The sequence below is a fragment of the Plectropomus leopardus genome, chromosome 7 (genome assembly GCF_008729295.1).
Source record: "Plectropomus leopardus isolate mb chromosome 7, YSFRI_Pleo_2.0, whole genome shotgun sequence".
NCBI lineage: Eukaryota > Metazoa > Chordata > Actinopteri > Perciformes > Serranidae > Plectropomus > Plectropomus leopardus.
The window spans coordinates 26,657,227-26,677,119 of NC_056469.1; the positions used below are offsets into that span (position 1 = coordinate 26,657,227).

Here is a 19,893-nt window from a genome sequence, read left to right on the forward strand (position 1 = left end):
TTTAGATTACCCAGTTATTATTTCAAAGACAAATTATTTATAACTGAAGAGCCGAATGAAGATATTTATCAGAATCTCGTACTCCTGATAAGTAACAAGACCATCCTGATTTTTATCCAGTTCTCCAAAGAAACCTTCCACTGCTGAGTTAGGAAAGGCCTGAAAAAAGAAAAACAGTAGGAGACATAAAGAGATTGTTAAACAAACAAAAAAAAATTGCCTAAGTGTCAGTCACAGCTTTTTGTTGCAGTACTGCTACACTTTTTCTATTTACTTCTCCCAGAGAAAACTCAGTGCGGAGCAGGTCAGCAAACTGTGCCTTGGTCAAAGTCTCTGGGTCTCCATCTCTTCCAGCATACTTGTCGAAGATAGTCCGTGAACCGATCCTGGCAAGGTCGTCTGTCATGATGGCTGGAACAAGAAAATGGTTTTGACTGTCTAGTCCAGTGTTTATTATATTTATTCATCCATTCATTCATTTTATGTTGCTTTAGTAATGCAGTAATTTGGTAATGCTTCATACTACTTTTAAACACAGCTCGGTAAGATCAAGAATGTTGTTGCCCAACTTAATTTGTCTTTTGACGTATAAATAAAATTGACCCTTTTTTAAAATATTTAGTGCAAGCCAAAATTCTCATTTTCTTATTAAGTCTTGCCCTTTTGTTAGCTTGTCCTCAGGGATAATAATACTGTATTTTCAGTTATTATTTGTTTTAAAATAGAGATAGGATTGAGTATGGGCGCAGCAACAGAGAAGCATATAGTTTTAATGTTACAGACAAGTATGTTATTTCTATCTATCTATTTGTCTATATATATATATACAGTATAGCTATCAGGTATCAACTATTTACATAAATTACAATGAAAAATGTTGTAGCTGCATTTCAAAAAGAATGGAAAACATATTACCATGTACCAAAATGGTATGAAATCTTGTGTAGGTAGAGAGACTCGAATGGGGAAGAGAGTGATTTGAGCAGAACATACAGACACAGACCTGATAAGCATATTTATATGTTCACACACCCTGTCCCAAAGCCACTACACCTCCTTAAACATCCAAACTGAAACTTTTTTCTTTCTGTCCTCTCTCCTGAAATCTTACAAAAGGTCAAAATGGCAATAAGAGCAAATGACACTTTCTTGCGTTTCCTTTTGATGTAAGCTCCCTGTCATACAGGTGATACCAGTGCAGTAAAGCTATAAATCACACTTGCATATAAGCATACCAATAGATGATTGCATGTCATGTCATGCCACTATAATCTCTGTTCAGTGCACAACAGGGGGATATCAACTTCAGCAGATATACATGTATATTCATAACCATTCATATTGTTAACCCTTTAAAATCCTCACCAAGAAATAGCAATGAAAAACCTTTTCTTTGCATTTTTTCAATGTCATAATAACAAAACCAATGCTTTTATTTCGTGGTATTTCATGCAAACACATTGTTACATCCATAGATATCCACAAACTGGTATTGAATTCTTTCAATTGTACATATTTTTCCACATATTATCCATAATTTCTTGCATTTGCATGGAAACATACCAACTACTCTGTGTCAAAATGGAGGCTTAACTCCTGACCTTTTGATTGACAGCTCACTTGAGCAAATAGGAGCTTCCATACTGACAGCCTGCAAAAGGCGCAGAGAGCCTGTGTTGAAGGAAGTGCCTACACTAACAGTTCCTGCAGCCTTTTAGCTATTCAGTTGCCAGCTAATGGCCTGATGGCTTGTGGGTCTTGTTGTCAATGACAACATGTCTCCTCTAGAGCAGTTTTCAGCCCCTTATTGTAATAATCAGCTGTTATAAATGAACATAAATGATAAACAGATGGCTCCTCTGTTTTTTTTTTTTTCAAGCAAAAAACAGTCCTTTATATCAATTTAGGTTATCTAGAAGTGTTTTATATACAGTAAGCTCCTAAAAGACATTTCTGCCTTTATTGACTTAATTGTTAGTATATTCACACATTCAGCATATTGTTTACCCCTCTTTTAATCAAAAGTGCCTGGACAAAACCTGAGGAAAAATGTGTAAAATTTCTATGTTCTGTGATATTGTTATCTACTTTGAATTTGGACTTGTTGAAGCTTGAAATTTACAGGACCTTTTTATTACATGTAACATGTAGTTTTCATGAAGGGAGAAATCAGCTGTAGAGACCAAAACTGTTTTATGTAATAATGGGCCTCATGCAGCACCATTTTCATTTTCTGAGTTAGAGAAAATATAAGAGAAGTCAACTCCAAATGCACCAAATGCTCTTAACCATCCAAATCTGCTCTGACATAGGTGTGTTCAATGCTGGATGCCACAAGTCACTGATTAGCACAGGTAACGCCCCCTCAACATTTCATAAGGGCAGGTTTCGTGCCATGTGCAAAGACTCTGGCACATGGCCAAGATGGGAGAGATGGCACCAAAACAAGGCTGTAAAAAGAAGAACTTCTGCCAAGTGAAACTGATGTGACTGTTTAAAATGCATGAAAAAATGATTATAAAAATAGTTGCAAAGTATTTTTTTAATTAATTGACTAACTGTTCAGCTGCACTTGTAAACTTTCATATGGTCTGTGCGCAAAATCTTAGTTCAAAGTGGTTTTCAAATAATAGTAGTGGGGAAAAAAGTAGCAAAATTTCCCTCTGAAGTATAGGGCGATAGAAGTGAAAAGTGGCATGAGATTAAAATACTCAAGTAAAGTAAAAGTTTCTCATTTGTACTTTACTACAGTACTAGAATAAATGTACTTAGTTGCATTCCAGCACTGATCAGCAGAGAGATGCACAGTAGCTGAAATCACAGTCACTGGAATCATTGCACCCAGTATAGTAGTATTTCTTTAGCCCTGAAATGTAATTAACCAGTCACTACAATTACCTAAATCTTTTCTAAATTTGATTAAATGATAATTGTGCAGTTTTTAAAATGTTCCTCAATGGGTACTAACAAAATTAGAACAAATCGTGGATATGACCAAAAAAACTAAGAGAAAATTTGTTGTATATCGTTTCTGGCATGAGGGTCATTGACTTCGAAAATGTGGTGAAGTAGAAAAAAATGTATAATATAGCAAAAGGTGAGATATTCAAAGAAAGTACATTTACTTAAGTTTAGTACTTGAGTAAATGTACTCAGTTCCATTACTCCACCCTGCAGTAGAGGGTCAGTTGCCTTAGTTTGCATATTATCTATATTTCATTCAGAAGCACACACAAAACATTTATAAAATGTGACAACATTTATTTTTGTTTCTTTGTTAATCACTTATGACATTCAGAATCAGTAAAACACACTCAGAGACAGCACATGTAAAGTGAAGTATACAAAACAAGCCATGAGTCTTCTGTGTGTTTAAACAACTTTTCATTCATGATTAACCGATGAGTTCAAACAAGATATTCACAATCTTTCTATACTCATCAAAGTCAACACATCCATCATGATTGGCATCCAGTGTACGGAAGAACTCATTCACCTTCACATCTGTCAAGTTCTGAAAACACAAATCCAGGAGATGTAAGTAGATTGTAAAACAAAATGGCATTCACAGCTTTTTGTTGCATTACTGCTACATCTTTTCTACTTACTGCTGCCCCAGGAATCTCTTTGCGGAGCATTTCAGCAAGTTCTCCTTTGCTCAAAGTCTCTCGCACTCCGTCTTTTGCAGCGTAGTGGTTGAAGGTGGATCGCATAAGTAGTTTGGCATAGATCTCTGCCATGTTAGCTGGAATGAGAAAATGGTGTTGACTATCTAGTCTGTTTATCTACTCATCCATTGAATCGCTTTATGTGGCTTTTGTACTGCATAGATTTGGCAGTGCATCATGCTACATTTTAACACAGCCTGGTACAATCAAGAACATTATTGCCAGACATAACGTCTACCTTTTCATATTTATATTTATATTTATATTTATATTTATATATAGCTTTCAGGTATATTTACATAAATTACAATTAAAAAGTTTAATGCTGTATTGCAAAAAGAATGTAAAACACTTACCAAAATTGTATGAAATCTTGCTTCGTTTGAAAGGATGAGATGGTGGATGAGAGCAATCTGAGCAGAAACCACAGACATATGCACTTATATCGAAAGGATAACACACCTTCTTGCAAAGGAACCACACCTCTAAATATCTATTTCAAAACTTTTCTCTTCATGTCCTCTCTCCTGGAAAATTACAAAATGGCAATGACTTGGATAGACACTATCTTGCTTTCCCTCTGAGGAAAAGTAAGCCCTCTTTTTATACCAGAGATACTGGTGCAGTAAAGCTATAATGCATATCTGCATATAAGGATACAACAGATAATTGTATGTCATGTGGGAAGTAACTTTGGTCAGTTTAATCTCTGTTTAGTCTGCATGACAGGGTAACATCAAATTCTGCAGATATACATGAAGATCCATCACCTTTAAGGACAACTTGAAAAAAAACAAATTAGCTTTAAGAATATATATGTGTTCTTATTTCACTTTTAAAATAATTACCTTCATTAGTCAAACTTGCACAGCTGGTTTTGCAGGATATTGGCAACCACATTAGGAGCTGGAAAGCAGTAACGGAAATTGGCACTGGTTTTATTATCAACTGACTTTGATTTATAATACTGCTTTGATTAGTATTTTGGTAGGTATTGAGTCATCTCTACGGAAGCCCTGAGGGGTAAGCGAGATTTTTTTTTCTGGTGTTCCATTTTCAAGTCCAAAAACTTTTTTGTTCATGTGTGAAATAGAGTGGAAAAAAATTGGATTTTTTGGGGGCAAGAAAACAAAAAATATTCTGGAGGAAAATAACGCTCATTTTTCTAAGTGTTTTTTGTAATGCTCATTTTGACAACAAGAGGCTGAAGCATATGGAGCCCCTAAAGGGACATTGGGAGAAAAAAAAGACAGAAAAAAAAAACCTGGAGGGAAAAAAAACCATTTTGTTTGTGGTTACCATGACAATGGATCATGTGTGCACCAGAAAGAAAATGTAAATGTACTCAGGTACATTCCTACAACATGCAGCAGAGAGAGTCAGGTGCCTCAGTTTATACATATATATTTAGTTAAGGAACACACGCAAAACATTCAGAAAATGTGACATCGTTTATTTTTGTTTCTTTGTTAATCACTTATGACATTTAGAATCAGTGAAACACACTCAGAGTCAACACATGTCAAAGACTACAAACAAGCCATCTATGATCCATCTGTTTGTGCTTAACCAAGTTTTCCATGTCAGAACATTTGATAATAACTTGTATTTTATAGATGTCACTGTATTATAGGTTGGATCACTATTAACTTTTTTTAAAAAGGCATTATGAGACTAGCAAGTTGCACGACAAAAAAAAAAAACTCCTCGTAATCTACACTTGCAGAATTGTCCGCATCCAGTGCACTGAAGAAGTAATCCATTTCATCTTTATTTGTGATCTAAACCAAGAAAAGCAGAAAGAGTTGTGAGTATACTGTAAAAAACAACAAAAAAAACCCAACAAAAAACAAAACTATGTCCAAGAGGCAATCACAGCTCTTTGTTGTGATAATAGAACATTTTTTCTACTTACGTCCATGCAAAGTTCTTTGCGTAACATTTCAGCAACATCTTTCTTGCATAGATGATCTGGGTCTCCGTGTTGAGCAGCATACTCACGGAAGGCTCTCTGAATGCTATTTATTGCTTCAAAGACTCCACCTTGTTTTGCCATAGTGTCTGAAATGAGAAAATAGTTGACAGTTGTAGTCCAGTGTTTTATTTTTTAAAAGTTATTAACTCAGTCATTCATTTGACTTGCTTTGGTAATGTGATAACATAGTAATGCCTCAGCACAGCTTGCTAAGATCAGCAATGTTATGCAATGTATTTGTCTCATGAATAAAACTGATTTTCCATTTCTTTAAACTCTCATTTGCTTGCTTGTCATCTTTTCTCTGTCCCTCTGGGTTAAATACTCAATTATGGGTGGTGCAACAGAGAAGCACATAGGTAGTTTAATGTCATGGACAAGTCTGCGTTTGTCTAAAACAAATCAAAGCATATAAACACTGCCTGACAACTCACTTTCACAGTTGTTTCCTCTGACCTGCTTTAGTTCAGCATGGTCCTACACTGTCCTCACTCACTATTTTTGGCTCCTTGGGCTTCTCAGCCTACTGTGTGCTTGTAGATCTTTTGAAACAGCTTTTCAATGTTTTTTTCCTTTTCCAATTCAGACGTCACACTCCACACAAGCTGCACCCATCTCATGCCAAACAATGCATCAGGTATCAACTGTTTAGATATATGAAAAGCAAAATGTCTAGTGCTGTATTTCAGAAAGAATTTTTAAACACTTACCAAAGTTGTATTAAGAGTTTTGTAGGGTGAGAAGATGAGATGGTGAATCAGAGCGTTTTGAGCAGAGAGCATGGACACAAACCTTTATAAACAGAGGCTGACACACCTTATCAAGCCTCCACACATCTTAATACCTTTCCACCTCCTGTTTTCTCTCCACGTTTCCTCCCAAAATGTACAAGTTATCGAAACTGCAATGACTAGAGTTGACTCTTTGTTGCATTTCCTCTGATGTAAGCCCCCCTTCATACCAGTGATTGCTGTGTGGGAAAAGCACTGACAAACTGGCCAGGTGCTCCCAATTACACCTTTTTATTGAGCCTGCCTACCAGGATCTGCAAGACAACAGCGAGACGAGCAGAGGAAACACACAGAGGGCCCTGCTGAAGCAAGAGGGCCGTCACACTGTTTAATGACTTCAGTATTTTGTGAGAAATAAGTCATCCCTGTTATGTAATAACATTTGTGTCCCCATGTATTATTTATTCATTCATTCATTGTCCGTGACCGCTTGTCCTCATAAGGGTCGCAGGGGCCTGGAGCCTATCCCAGCTGTCATTGGGTGAGAGGTGGGCTACACCCTGGACAGGTCGCCAGACTATCGCAGGGCTGACACATATAGACAGACAACCAGTCACACTCACATGCACACCTACAGCAATTTACAGTCACCAATTAACCTGACCTGCATGTCTTTGGACTGTGGGAGGAAGCTGGAGACTCCGGAGAGAACACATGCAGACACTGGGAGAACATGCAAACTCCGCAATCCCCATGTATTACTTCAGCATATTTTCTTGGCACATGGCATCTGGGACCCTGTAAACACACACAAAGTATTTACAAAGTGAAATGCATTACAAATGAATCAGTGAGGTGAGTCTTTGTAATTACAGTCCTATTTAGAATTTTTTTTTATTAAAAAAAAAAGATAATCTGGATATTGATTGTAGCGTTGGAACTACGTTATTCCACTGAGATATTTATATACAGTCTATGGTTTTTATATGTGTCTTCCATAACTGTGATTTCAACATACACTAGTGCTCTCACTCACTGCAGTTTAGGGTACATGTTAATTAAATTTATTATTCTGGTAGGAGATGCAGCTCTTCACACCACTTCTGACATTCAGATTCAGAGATACATGCTCAAAGTCGGCATATCTGAGGAGTGCCATGTCCTGTGTGAAGCATGGCATGTTGGCTAGAATGAGAAAAATATTGTTGATTATTTTGTTCAGTGTTTGTTTATTAGTTTATTTGTTTATTCATTTCACATGGCTTTGGTGATGCCATAGTGTTGTCATGCTTTACATTACAACTAAACACTTGGTTTAGACTTTACTTTCTAATTTGGAACCTACAGTTAAAACATTGGGTGAGGTTGCATTAGCAGCTTTCCAAGATCAGGAATTTTACTGTTGAATACACTCCCTCATATTACTCCCTCATAACGTCTCTCAAATTAACGAATTCTGACTAGGAAGAGACACAAAATGACCACAAAGAGATGCAAAGGAATTGCAAAGAGACGCAAAGTGAAGAGGTGATTATTTAAAATTTTAAAGAATCAGCACAAGCAACATGATCATCATGCAAAGCAACCACACTTCTAAACATCTATTTAAAAATGTTCTCTCTTCATGTCCTCTCTCCTGGAAAATTACAAAATGGCAATGACTTGGATAGACACTATCTTGCTTTCCCTCTGAGGAAAAGTAAGCCCTCTTTTTAACCAGAGATACTGGTGCAGTAAAGCTATAATGCATATCTGCATATAAGGATACAACAGATAATTGTATGTCATGTGGGAAGTAACTTTGGTCAGTTTAATCTCTGTTTAATCTGCATGACAGGGTAACATCAAATTCTGCAGATATACATGAAGATCCATCACCTTTAAGGACATTTTGAAAAGAAAAACTTAGCTTTAAGAATATATATGTGTTCTTATTTCAGATTTAGAATAATTACCTTCATTAGTCAAACTTGTACAGCTGGTTTTGCAGGATATTGGCAACCACATTAGGAGCTGGAAAAGCAGTAACAGAGAATTGGCACTGGTGTTATCATCAACTGACTCTGATTTATAATACTGCTTTGGTTAGTATTTTGGTAGGTAATGAGTCATGGCTATGGAAGCCCCATAAAAGAGAGGAAGAAAGCCTGTTTAGATTTGGAGCAGGGCCACTATAGACTTTAATTAAACCATTTGTGTGGTGTTACTCTATTGCATTGTGATTGGTAGGTGTATTTATCGTTTAAAACTAAACCCTAAACAGGAAAGGAAGACACTGCAATCTTAGCAATTACAGTTGGTACGGGTAATAGAGACAAAAATAGAAAATTAATGCTAAACTGATGTGTGTGCCCACAGCAGCACTACTACTTTATGCAGCCCCTGCATAAGTTAGTTCTCCACTTGAGCCACCCCTGTGAAAAAAATCTGGACATGTCACTGCAAAATAATTAACATGAACTCTAAAAAAGAAAACAGTTTGTTTTTTTTTTCTGACAATTTTTTTATCTATTGCATGTTCCTAAAGTCTTTTTTTCGATCCCTTTAGTAATTTTTTCATTTTTTTTAAGAGAGAGAGACAACAGTTCCATGAAGAACCTTTTCAGGAAGAGACATTATATTTTTGGAGGGAAATGCAATGAGTTAGGTAGTGTTAACATAAAACTTTCATTTGTGTGCTTTCCTCCACATTTAATGTTAGTCTCTTTACCTAGCTCTTAAAGTTCCACCTCAAAAGCCCTGCATGCAAAATCTTACTTACGTAAAAGTACAAAAGTACACAAATACAAATACACTCAACTCACCCAGAGTAAAAGTACTCACGTGCAGAGCAGCCCCATTTGAGAGATGAAATGTATCATATTATTGAATTTTAATTGATGCAGTAATTTTAAAACATTAATTTTTCAGCTGGTAAAGATAAATATATATATATTTATTATATATACTGCTACATAGCTTGTGAGTTCACCAAGTGAACAGTAATGTTTTGTCTTAATAATACATATACATACATAATACATAATAATAATACATCATGTTTTTTACTTGTTGATTATATTTGTGTTAGTGAACTGAATCCTCAAAGTAGCTAGTGTTGTAAAATGAATGGAGTAAAAGTACAATATTGACTTCCAAAATGTAGCGGAGAAGAAGTATAATGTAGCAAAAATGTAAATGTACTCAGGTACATTCCTACAACATGCAGCAGAGAGGGTCAGGTGCCTCGGTTTGTACGTATATATTTAGTTAAGGAACACACGCAAAACAGTCAGAAAATGTGACATAGTTTATTTTTGTTTCTTTGTTAATCGCTTATGACATTTAGAATCAGTGAAACACACTCAGAGTCAGCACATGTCAAAGACTACAAACAAGCCATCTATGATCCATCTGTTTGTGCTTAACCAAGTTTTCCATGTCATTTGATAATGACTTGTATTTTATAGACGTCACTGTATTGCAGGTTGTATCACTATTAACTTTTTTCAAAGTGGGTTCACAAATTTCGCCAACCGAAGGACGAGGTAAAGAAACTCTGAATTCTACAAAATTAGTAGCGTCCATATCCAGTTCCCTGAAGACCTGATCCACATCAGTGCGACTTAAAGTCTAAACCAAGAAAAGCAGAAAGAGTTGTAAGTATACTGTTAAAAAAGCAAACAACAAAAAACAAAACAAATCTATGTCCCAGAGGCAATCACAGCTCACTGTTGTGGTAATGCCACATTTTTTCTACTTACCTCTTTGTCAAGCTCTGTGCGGAGGAGTTCAGCAACATCTTTCTTGCACAGATGTTTTGGGTGTCCAGATTTCTCAGCATACTTAGTGAAGGCATCATAAATGCTAAATACTGCTTCCAGGTCCACCTTGTTTTGCCATAGTTTTCTGAAATGAGAAAATAGTGTTGACAATGTAGTCCAGTGTTTTGTTTTGTTTTCATTCAGTCATTTGACTTGCTTTGGTAATCCAGTAACGTAGTAATGCCTCAACACAGCTTGCTAAGATCAGCAATGTTATGTAACAACACACCATTTGTCTCATGAATAAAACTGACTATATCATGGATTCAGTACAAGCTAGTTATGATTTTCCATTTCTTTAAACTCTCATTTGCTTGCTTGTCATCTTTTATTTGTCCTTTTGGGTTTAATACTCAATTATGGGTGGTGCAACAGTGAAGCACATAGGTAGTTAACACTGCCTGACAACTCACTTTCACAGTTGTTTCCTCTGACCTGCTTTAGTTCAGCATGGTCGTACACTGTCCTCACTCACTATTTTTGGCTCCTTGGGCTTCTCAGCCTACTGTGTGCTTTGTAGATCTTTTGAAACAGCTTTTCAATGTTTTTTTCCTTTTCCAATTCAGACGTCACACTCCACACAAGCTGCACCCATCTCATGCCAAACAATGCATCAGGTATCAACTGTTTAGATATATGAAAAGCAAAATGTCTAGTGCTGTATTTCAGAAAGAATTTTTAAACACTTACCAAAGTTGTATTAAGAGTTTTGTAGGGTGAGAAGATGAGATGGTGAATCAGAGCGTTTTGAGCAGAGAGCATGGACACAAACCTTTATAAACAGAGGCTGACACACCTTATCAAGCCTCCACCCATCTTAATGCCTTTCCACCTCCTGTTTTCTCTCCACGTTTCCTCCCAAAATGTACAAGTTATCGAAACTGCAATGACTAGAGTTGACTCTTTGTTGCATTTCCTCTGATGTAAGCCCCCCTTCATACCAGTGATTTCTGTGTGGGAAAAGCACTGACAAACTGGCCAGGTGCTCCCAATTACACCTTTTTACTGAGCCTGCCTACCAGGATCTGCAAGACAACAGCGAGACGAGCAGAGGAAACACACAGAGGGCCCTGCTGAAGCAAGAGGGCCGTCACACACTGTTTATTGACTTCAGTATTTTGTGGGAAAATGAGTCATCCCTGTTATGTTGTTGCTGTTGTTGTCTCCAGTGCCATCTTCTTCGCTGCTGTTTGTTGGGGTAGCAGCATCAGAGCCAGTGACACCAAGACTTAATAAAATCATTAAGAAAGCTGGCTCTGTGGTGGGTTTCAGGCTGGAGACCGTGGAGACGGTGGTGGAGAGGAGGACACTTAAAAAACTGCTCGCCATCATGAACAATGCTGAGCACCACCTCCACTGCACACTGGACCGACAGCGGAGCACCTTCTCCAACAGACTGATTCAGCTTCGCTGTCGAAAGGACAGATACAGGAAATCTTTCCTGCCACAAGCCATCCACCTGTACAATAACTCACCTCTGTCTGCACTTTAAGCCTCCGGTCTTAGCTCCATGTCATTCTACACTGCTGACTTTATTTTTATTTATATTTATTCAGATACTGTTCCGCACTTTACACATGTATATATGTATATATATACAGTCTCTTAGTTTTTTAGGTTTTTCTTTTAAGCATATTCCTTTATATTCTATTAATAATGTGTGCTCTTTATTCTCTGTTCTTACTGTATGGCGCTGCTACATCCCAATTTCTCAGTTTTGAGATCAATAAAGTATATCTATCTATCTATCTATCTATGTAGCAACATTTGTGTCCCCATGTATTACTTCAGCATTTTTTCTTTGCACATGGCATCTGGGACCCTGTAAACACACACACTGCAGCCAGTCTAGAAACATGGACAATTTAAAATGAGGGGAAAATGTCCGGAAAACTATATTTTTAATTGTGTATTTAAAATTATGTTACAGAAAAAAAGAAAAAAGATTATTTAGTTTGTTAGCACTTTCTCGATGTCATTTTCTCTTACTGTTCTTCTTTTTGATTTTTTTCTTATTATTTTCAGTTATTGTTTGTTTTAACTTTCTACAAATATCTTGTTAAGTTGCTTGGTGCTGTCTTCCCATGTTTTTGAAAAATATCAAATCAATTTGCTCAGGTTTCAAAGGTTTCATCAGCTTCTTTGTTGTACATGCACCTGATTTTATCACGTTCCCACTGAAAAATAATCAGCATCAACTCTAATCAGTAAACTGTCACTCGTGTTTTTTTCCCCATGCTTCATAATATTAATGTCTTTGCCCTAGTCCTAAAGATCCACCCTAAAAGTCTTTCATGCAAAGTCGTATTTAAGTAAAAGTACAAAGTATCTACAATCAACCAATGGCCAATTACAGATTAATAAACTGCATCATAATTGTATTACTAATCTAGATTTGCAACATAGTGTTGTAAAATAGTTGTAGTGGAATAAAATGCACAATATTGACTTTCAAAATATAGTGCAGTAGAAGTATAATGTGGCAAAAAAAAAAACTACATCAAACTACAGAAGAATAAAGTAAATTACAGGTAACTCAAAATATACTAAAGAACTTGAGTAAATGTACTTGTATTGTAGTTACATATCCCCACCATGCAGAAAAGAGGATCGGTTGCCACAGTTTGCACAATATCTATATTTTGTTAAGGAACACACACAAAACATTAAAAAAATGTGAGATTTATTGTTTGTTTCTTTGTTTATCAGCACATCAAGTCGCTCAAGACTACAAAACAAGCCATCTATGACTCATCTGTGTGTGTTTAACCAAGTTTTTACATGTCATAACATTTGAAGACGATACTGTACTGCAAGTTGGATCACTCAGTTGTTTTCATGTACAAATTAAACAAGGCAATAAAGCTGTGAAGCACTGTGAGCGAATTATTATTTGAACAGGATAGCGAGGGATACAACAAAAGTGACATACTCCTCGAAATTGACAACTCCATCACCGTCATCATCCAGCAACGTGAAGAATTTATCCACGTCACAACTTTTCGTTTGCTGAATAAAGAAAAACAGTGGATGTAAGTGGATTGTAAAACAGATAAGAGGCATTCACAGCATTCTTTTGCAATACTGGTAGACCTTTTCTACTTACGCCTTCCATAGGAAACTCAGCGTGGAGCAGGTCCCTGAGCTCTTTTTTTGTCAAAGTCGAGCTGTCTCCTTCTCTTCCAGCGTACTTGTCAAAGACAGCCTGTAGGATCGCTATTGCCTGTACCAGTGTCATTCCGGCTGTAAGGAAAAATATTGATGACAATGTAGTCGAGTGTTTATTTTATGCATTTATTCATTCAGTCAGTAATTGATTTTACATGGCTGTAGGAATGCAGCAATGTGACAGTGCTTTGTGTTACATTTAACCCTTTCAGACCTGAGCAAACTGGTTTGAGAGGGCAATGAGCATCTTAACGACACACAGCCCAAAAAGATAGCTGGAAATTATTTTAGAAAATAAAGATACAAGGAGATTACCTGAAAATAAGCTAAAAAGAAAAGTGAAAAAACAAAAAATAAACAAGAAAATGATCTGAAAAAAGTGCATAAACTTAAAAAGTTTTTTTTTCTCTTCTGTAACATAAACATAATTAAAACATATAATTATAATGCTTATAAATATAGGTTTCTCAAAATGTTTCCCCTCCTTTTGGATTATTTTCTAACAAGTTTCCCCTCTTTTTAAAAGCCAACTCAGGTCATTTCTCCTCCTCGTTTTACAAATTTCTTGCAATTTGTGGGACTTTTCTTGTTAAGTTGGTCAAAGAAATGAAGCCAATTTGCTCAGGTTTCAAATGGTGAAGTGGCTTGTGAGAGATGTCTGAAGCAGCATAAGACAACTGGTTTTGGACCAGGTTTTAAAGAGTTAAACACACAAGCTGATCTCTACTGTTTGAACATTAAACCACTGGGAGGAGTTGGATGAACAGTCTGTGTAGATCAGGAATCTTACTGCCAAACACACTTCCTCATTTGTCTCATGAACACAACTGATTCAATACAAGAAAATCACTACAAGTTAAAAACATGATTTAAAACAAAAATCTCTCTGTTTTGGGTCTTTGTCATCTTTTCTCTGTCCCTCAGGGGTAAATCCTACATTTCTGGTGACCACAGGTTTAAAGACGAGACATAATCAAATATGGGTGTGGCACAGTCTGCCAACTCATTTTCCTCGGTTGTTTCCTCTGGTTGGCTTTGGTTCAACACAGTCATACACTCCTCACTCACTAATTTTCAGTTCCTCTCAGGTTTCTAAACCCACAGCATGTCTGTAGATCTTTATACATAGCGTTTTATTGTTTTTTTTTCTGATAACTTTTCAGATACAGCACTCCACACAGCACACACTGACTTACTCATGCATCTCATGCCACATCATACATATATCAGAAATCAACTTTACTTAGATACATTCAAAGAAATGTTTCATGCTGTATTTCTGGGAGAATTTTAATACCATATTTTCACTTACCAAAATTGTACGAAATCCTGTAGGTCTGGAAGTTGAGATGGTGGAAGAAAGGGATTGTGCAGAGAGCTTGGACACAAACCTTTTTATATAAAGAGGTTGACACACCCTCTTTCCAAGCCCCCACCCCTCTTTGCAACCCCCTATCCCGCCTTCCTTTTTTTCCCCTTCCTTCTTCTCTCCCAAAAACTTCCATAAAGTCAAAATGACAATGGTAGAAGGGATTCTTTCTTGCTTTTCCTCCAATATAAACCCCCTTTTAATACCAGTGATACCAGTGCAGCAAAGCTACAAGTGCCACATTTCCATATAAGCAAAAACAAACTGAAGATTGTACAGTATATCATGTAAGAAACAGCTGCGGTCAGTATAATCTCCATTTGGTTGGCACGAGGATGGAAAATCAAATCCTGCAAGTTCACATCGATAGCCATAACTTGTAAGAACATCTTTATTTCTTTAAACTCAACCTCAAATATCAGTATACTTAGGGGCAAATATTGACAATTACCTTCGAGCTACTTTCCTCCTCTGTAAACTAGCACAGCTGGTTTTCAGGGTGGATACCCAGGAATAATTATAACCCACTAATTAACCCTGACAAGTCAAATTAAGACCTGGAAAGCACTTATGGATATGTTTTTACTGACTACAGTTTAGGGAACCGTTAACTGTAATTATTGTTCAAGTTGAAACTAACTTTTTACACCACTACATTTATCTCGCATCTGCAGTCACTCCAACATTCAGAATCAGTGATACATACTTAAAGTCGCACACTTTATTTCTTCAAGCCCACATAATAGCCCAACTACGATTTATCTGTGTATAAACCCAATTTCCCTTCTCAGAACATTTGATACTGAGATACCATATAATATTACACAACAGTTAGTCCTGACCAGCAATTTCATTGGACAGAAGGCGTTTAATGTGTGCAGTTACAGAGCTGGGACTTTTTACTGTGTGTGTGTGTATCACTCCATTTTACAGTTGTTCTGTGCTGTTAATTATGTTTACCATTTAGTATAGTTTAGTTTAGTTTCTTTGCACATACAGATGTAAAAAAAAAAGAGAAAAAGTTAAAAATTAAAAAGTTTAAACACAGGGGAGGTTAGAAGTCAGAAATAGCTTATGGAGATACCGCCCCTATTGAATAACTACAATCATTCTTGAGAAGAAAGAAAGAAAGAAAGATAAAAACAAACACTGCATTACCAAATTGCCTGTGCAGAGTATGGCAAGTCCTGATATGTCAGCTGAATGGAAAGAACAAGGTCAAAGCCATAAACACACATACACTGCCAGTCATCAGATACATCGCTGGTATAATAACCTGGCCAAAGGAGGAGATATCAAGACAAGAAAACCCCTCACAATGCATGGTGGGTTTCACCCCAAGTCCAGCACCCTGTGACTGTACTCTAAGCAAGGAGGGGGGCCGAAGACTAGTAAGCATTGGAGCCACTGTCCAGGAAGAGCTAAAATCCAGGAGTACATCAGGAAGATGGCTCAAGCCCAGTGATGATGATGATGATGATGATGATGATGATGATGATGATGATGATGAGAAGGAGGAGGAGGAGCTGTCTTGGAAGGACAAGCCCCTGCTTGTACCACGGACAACAGCAGTGGCTGATATCATGAAATCCTCAGTGGCAGGAAAAGGCAGGTCTGAAGGACAGCACGGAGACACTGATCATGGCAGCACAAGAACAGGCACTCAGGACAACAACGATAGAGGCCGGGGTCTACCACGCCAGGCAGGACCCCAAGTGAAGACTGTGCAAAGGGGCAGGAACAGCACATGTGGCTGTGTGCAGGAACATCTGTGTGAGTTTGGGTTGGAAGTCCCAAGTACCAAATGGAAGACATCTACAAAGGTGGTGGAGAATGACAGGGCCAAGATCCTATGGGACTTCCAGATCCAGACTGACAAACTGGTGGTGGCTAACCAACTGCACATAGTGGTCGATAAGCACCATAAGAAGGCAGTAGTGACAGATGTAGCAATCCCAAGCAATTGCAGCATCAGGAAAAAGGAACACGAGAAGCTTGAGTAATAGAGAGAGGAGGTAGAGAGGGCGTGGAAGGTGAAGGCAGCAGTTGTAACAGTGGTTGTCAGAGCACTCGGGGCAGTAACCACCAAACTGGGACAGTGACTCCAGCAGATACCAGGAACAACATCTGAGATCTCAGCTAAGATACTGCGCAGATTCCTCAAACTCCCAGGCCTCTGCTAGAGGACCCCGAGCTTGAAGGAAGAGACCGGTCAAAGGGGATAGGGCGAGATGGGAAGATTTAAATATGGTGTGTTATAGACGTACATATAGATATATATAGTACATATATATATAATGCAAATGTATACCTGCATGTCATGGTGATCAATATAATCTTAAGGGAGTTATGTTGCAACAGAGGACTATCAAATCAACAACTATAATAGAATATTACGTCTCATCTTTATGTCATCTATATAGATTTCATAGGATTAATATTTGGGTGCCTGAGATTGCCCAGTATGTTTCCCTGTAGTAAAACATGTCCCTATTTTTACATAGTATTGCTCTATACCATGAAGTCCCAAATATATCAATTTACACTGTTTCTTTTATCCATAATTATATGAAGTAAAAATTAAATAAGAAAAGAGGGTAGAGAGGCAATGTGGCCATTTTTTTATGTGCTGGTGCACATCTGTAACTGAGGGCTGTTACTAAAGAGACATACTCCTGAAGAGAAACAATTATTAGCATTATCCAGATTCAAGGTAATGTGGCCAAATCACACAGATTCGTAAGTTCTCAGCAGGTCGTACTCTGTTATGATGTCAATAAACAACTTGAAATATTGAGGCAACGTGGCCAAAATATTTATTTATATTATTTATTTTTATTCTGAAGCAGTTAACTTTGCGACGTAACTGAGATACTCCTCAAAGGTAACAACACCATCACCATCTTCATCCAGCATCTTGAAGAATTCTTTTGCCTCAGTTGGGTTTTTGGGCTAAATAAAGAAAGGCAATAGGAGCATTAATTAGAATGTAAAACACACAAAAAAAAATGTAAGAGACATTCACAGCTCTTTTTCATTAGTTTTACATATTTTCTACTTACTGCTTTGTCAGGAAGCTCGCTGTGGAACAGGTAAGCGAGTTCTCTCTTGGTCAATGTATCTCGGTCTCCTTCACGTGCGGTATACCTCTTGAAGGTAGTCCTGAGGAGTTTCATTGCCTTTTCAAGGTCTGACATGTTGGCTAAAAAGAAAAATTGTATTAACCATTTGAAACCAGAGTATATTAGCTTGATTGTATTCAAAAACATGAAAAACGTCAATGAGCATCTTCACAAAAAATTACTCAATTACTCTATTATTCAGCTTTATTATAACTCTTATTCAATGACCTGGGAAACAGGTGCAAAATAAAATAAAATAATATAAAATAAAATAAATAAATAAATAATTTCTGTAGCTATTTATTCAGAATTTTCAGAATGTGGCAACATTTCTGTTCCAATGAAGTAATTCCTCATATTTCATTAAAAATATTAAAAATGAATGGCTTGATTTATAGAATAATATGTTCTCCACCACATAAACAAAGAAAAGGCACTTTTTTCATTCATTCAGTTATTTACCTTTTTGAGAATTTTAGCTTGTTTTGTGCTTGATTTTATTATGTCTCAGTGCAAAGGAATCAACTTCTACAATAACTATACAAATACATTTGCCATGGTAGGCAAGAGGAAGATGAAAATTTAAACAAAACTGATCGGTTAAAATAGAACAAATCTCACTTTCATTCATATATTTTTCTGTCTTCTACATTACTGAAATCCTGATTAAAATACTCGTGGACACCTCTAATGCTACATTTTAAGAAAGACTTTTAAAACATATTTTCACTTACGCAAATTAGCTTCAAGAGGTTAAGATATATACAAGTATATACATACATAGTACATATCATGGAAATACACGACTGCATGACATGGTGGTCAATATAATCTCCTTTTTGTTAATTTGACAAGGGAGTGATGCTGCAACAGAGGACAACAAACGGTTGTCTTTATTTACAAAATCCCCACCAATTTCGTGATTGTTGTTGTGATAATATTTAAATTTGAATTGTTATGATCTTACTACAGATTGACATGCTGATCCCATTCAGAGGTGGCACTCCACACAATATACAAATCACACCCAAATGCTCACTCACTAGCTATAAATCAGGTATTAACGCCCTTAGAAAATCCAAAATAATTAAGTACATTTAAAAACAGGATAAAAAACAACATATTTTTACTTACCAAAATTGTATGATAACGTTGAGAAGTTGAGAATTTGCAGAGAGGGATTTGTAGAGAGAGCGCAGACACAAACCTTTTTAAATACAGGTTGACAAACCCTCTTCCCAAGTCCCCAGACCTGTTTGTCTTTTCTCTTACAAAATGAGAAAACTGGAATGTACCCTTTCCTGCTTTTCCCCTGATGTAAGCACCTTTTCATACCAGTTATGCCAGTTTTTGAAAGCTAAAATTCATTCAAATATTCTCATGCAAATAGATGGTTGTATGTCATGAGTAAGTAATGGGGGTCAGTATTATGTCCTTTCAGTCTGCATGATAAAGGAACATCAGATCCTCTCAATGAATGTTTATCTTTATTTATTTTACAACAATACTGAGAACATGTCTTAGAATAATTTCATTTATGAGTCAAACTAGCATGGCAGGTTTTGCAGCGTGGATGTCAGGGTTATCAGTTTCCTCTTTTGTCACTCCCCTCATCCCCTGTCGATGGAAACCATATAATAAACAAGTACTTTGTAGAAGCCCTTTTGACTGTAATTACTGCTTTTAGTCTGACTGGTTAAGTCCCTACAGGTTTGTGAAATCTTGATCATCTCCCTGTCAGATTGTCTCTCCCAAGCACTTAAACTTTGGTTTTCTTAATTTGTTTAAGAACTGTAACTCACCTTATCAGCTGCAGCCATTTCCCCCTTTCCTTCTCATCAAGAAAAAAACAAAATAAAATGACAATTGCTGGTTTGTGTGGTTTTTTTGGACTCTGATTTGCGTGTCTAATACAAAGTTTGGACCTGGAAAAAGTATTTTGAAGTACATTACGTTACAACTTAAAGAGCAGATACCCTTGCCACAATTCTATTAACTGGGTCAACAGAGAGTTTCTTTAACTTCTTGGGATGGTTTTTATCCTGACATGCAGTGTG

At 36.8% G+C, this 19,893-nt stretch overlaps 1 protein-coding gene and 1 long non-coding RNA gene across 2 annotated transcripts; both read right to left on the reverse strand.

Moving 5' to 3' along the window:
* Nucleotides 1–3,244: 3,244 nt before the first annotated feature.
* On the reverse strand, nt 3,245–4,081 carry LOC121945160 (ictacalcin-like). The gene is made up of 3 exons (XM_042489193.1): nt 4,025–4,081; nt 3,609–3,745; nt 3,245–3,514 (listed from the first exon to the last, which is right to left on the reverse strand). Exons 2-3 carry the CDS (start codon nt 3,738–3,740, stop codon nt 3,395–3,397), a joined length of 252 nt encoding a protein of 83 aa, XP_042345127.1. The 5' UTR covers nt 3,741–3,745; nt 4,025–4,081; the 3' UTR covers nt 3,245–3,394.
* A 5,567-nt stretch (nt 4,082–9,648) lies between these two features.
* On the reverse strand, nt 9,649–11,384 carry LOC121946236. The gene is made up of 3 exons (XR_006106000.1): nt 10,868–11,384; nt 10,118–10,262; nt 9,649–9,986 (listed from the first exon to the last, which is right to left on the reverse strand). It is a non-coding gene; the product is annotated as an uncharacterized LOC121946236 (long non-coding RNA).
* Between the last annotated feature and the right edge of the window lie 8,509 nt (nt 11,385–19,893).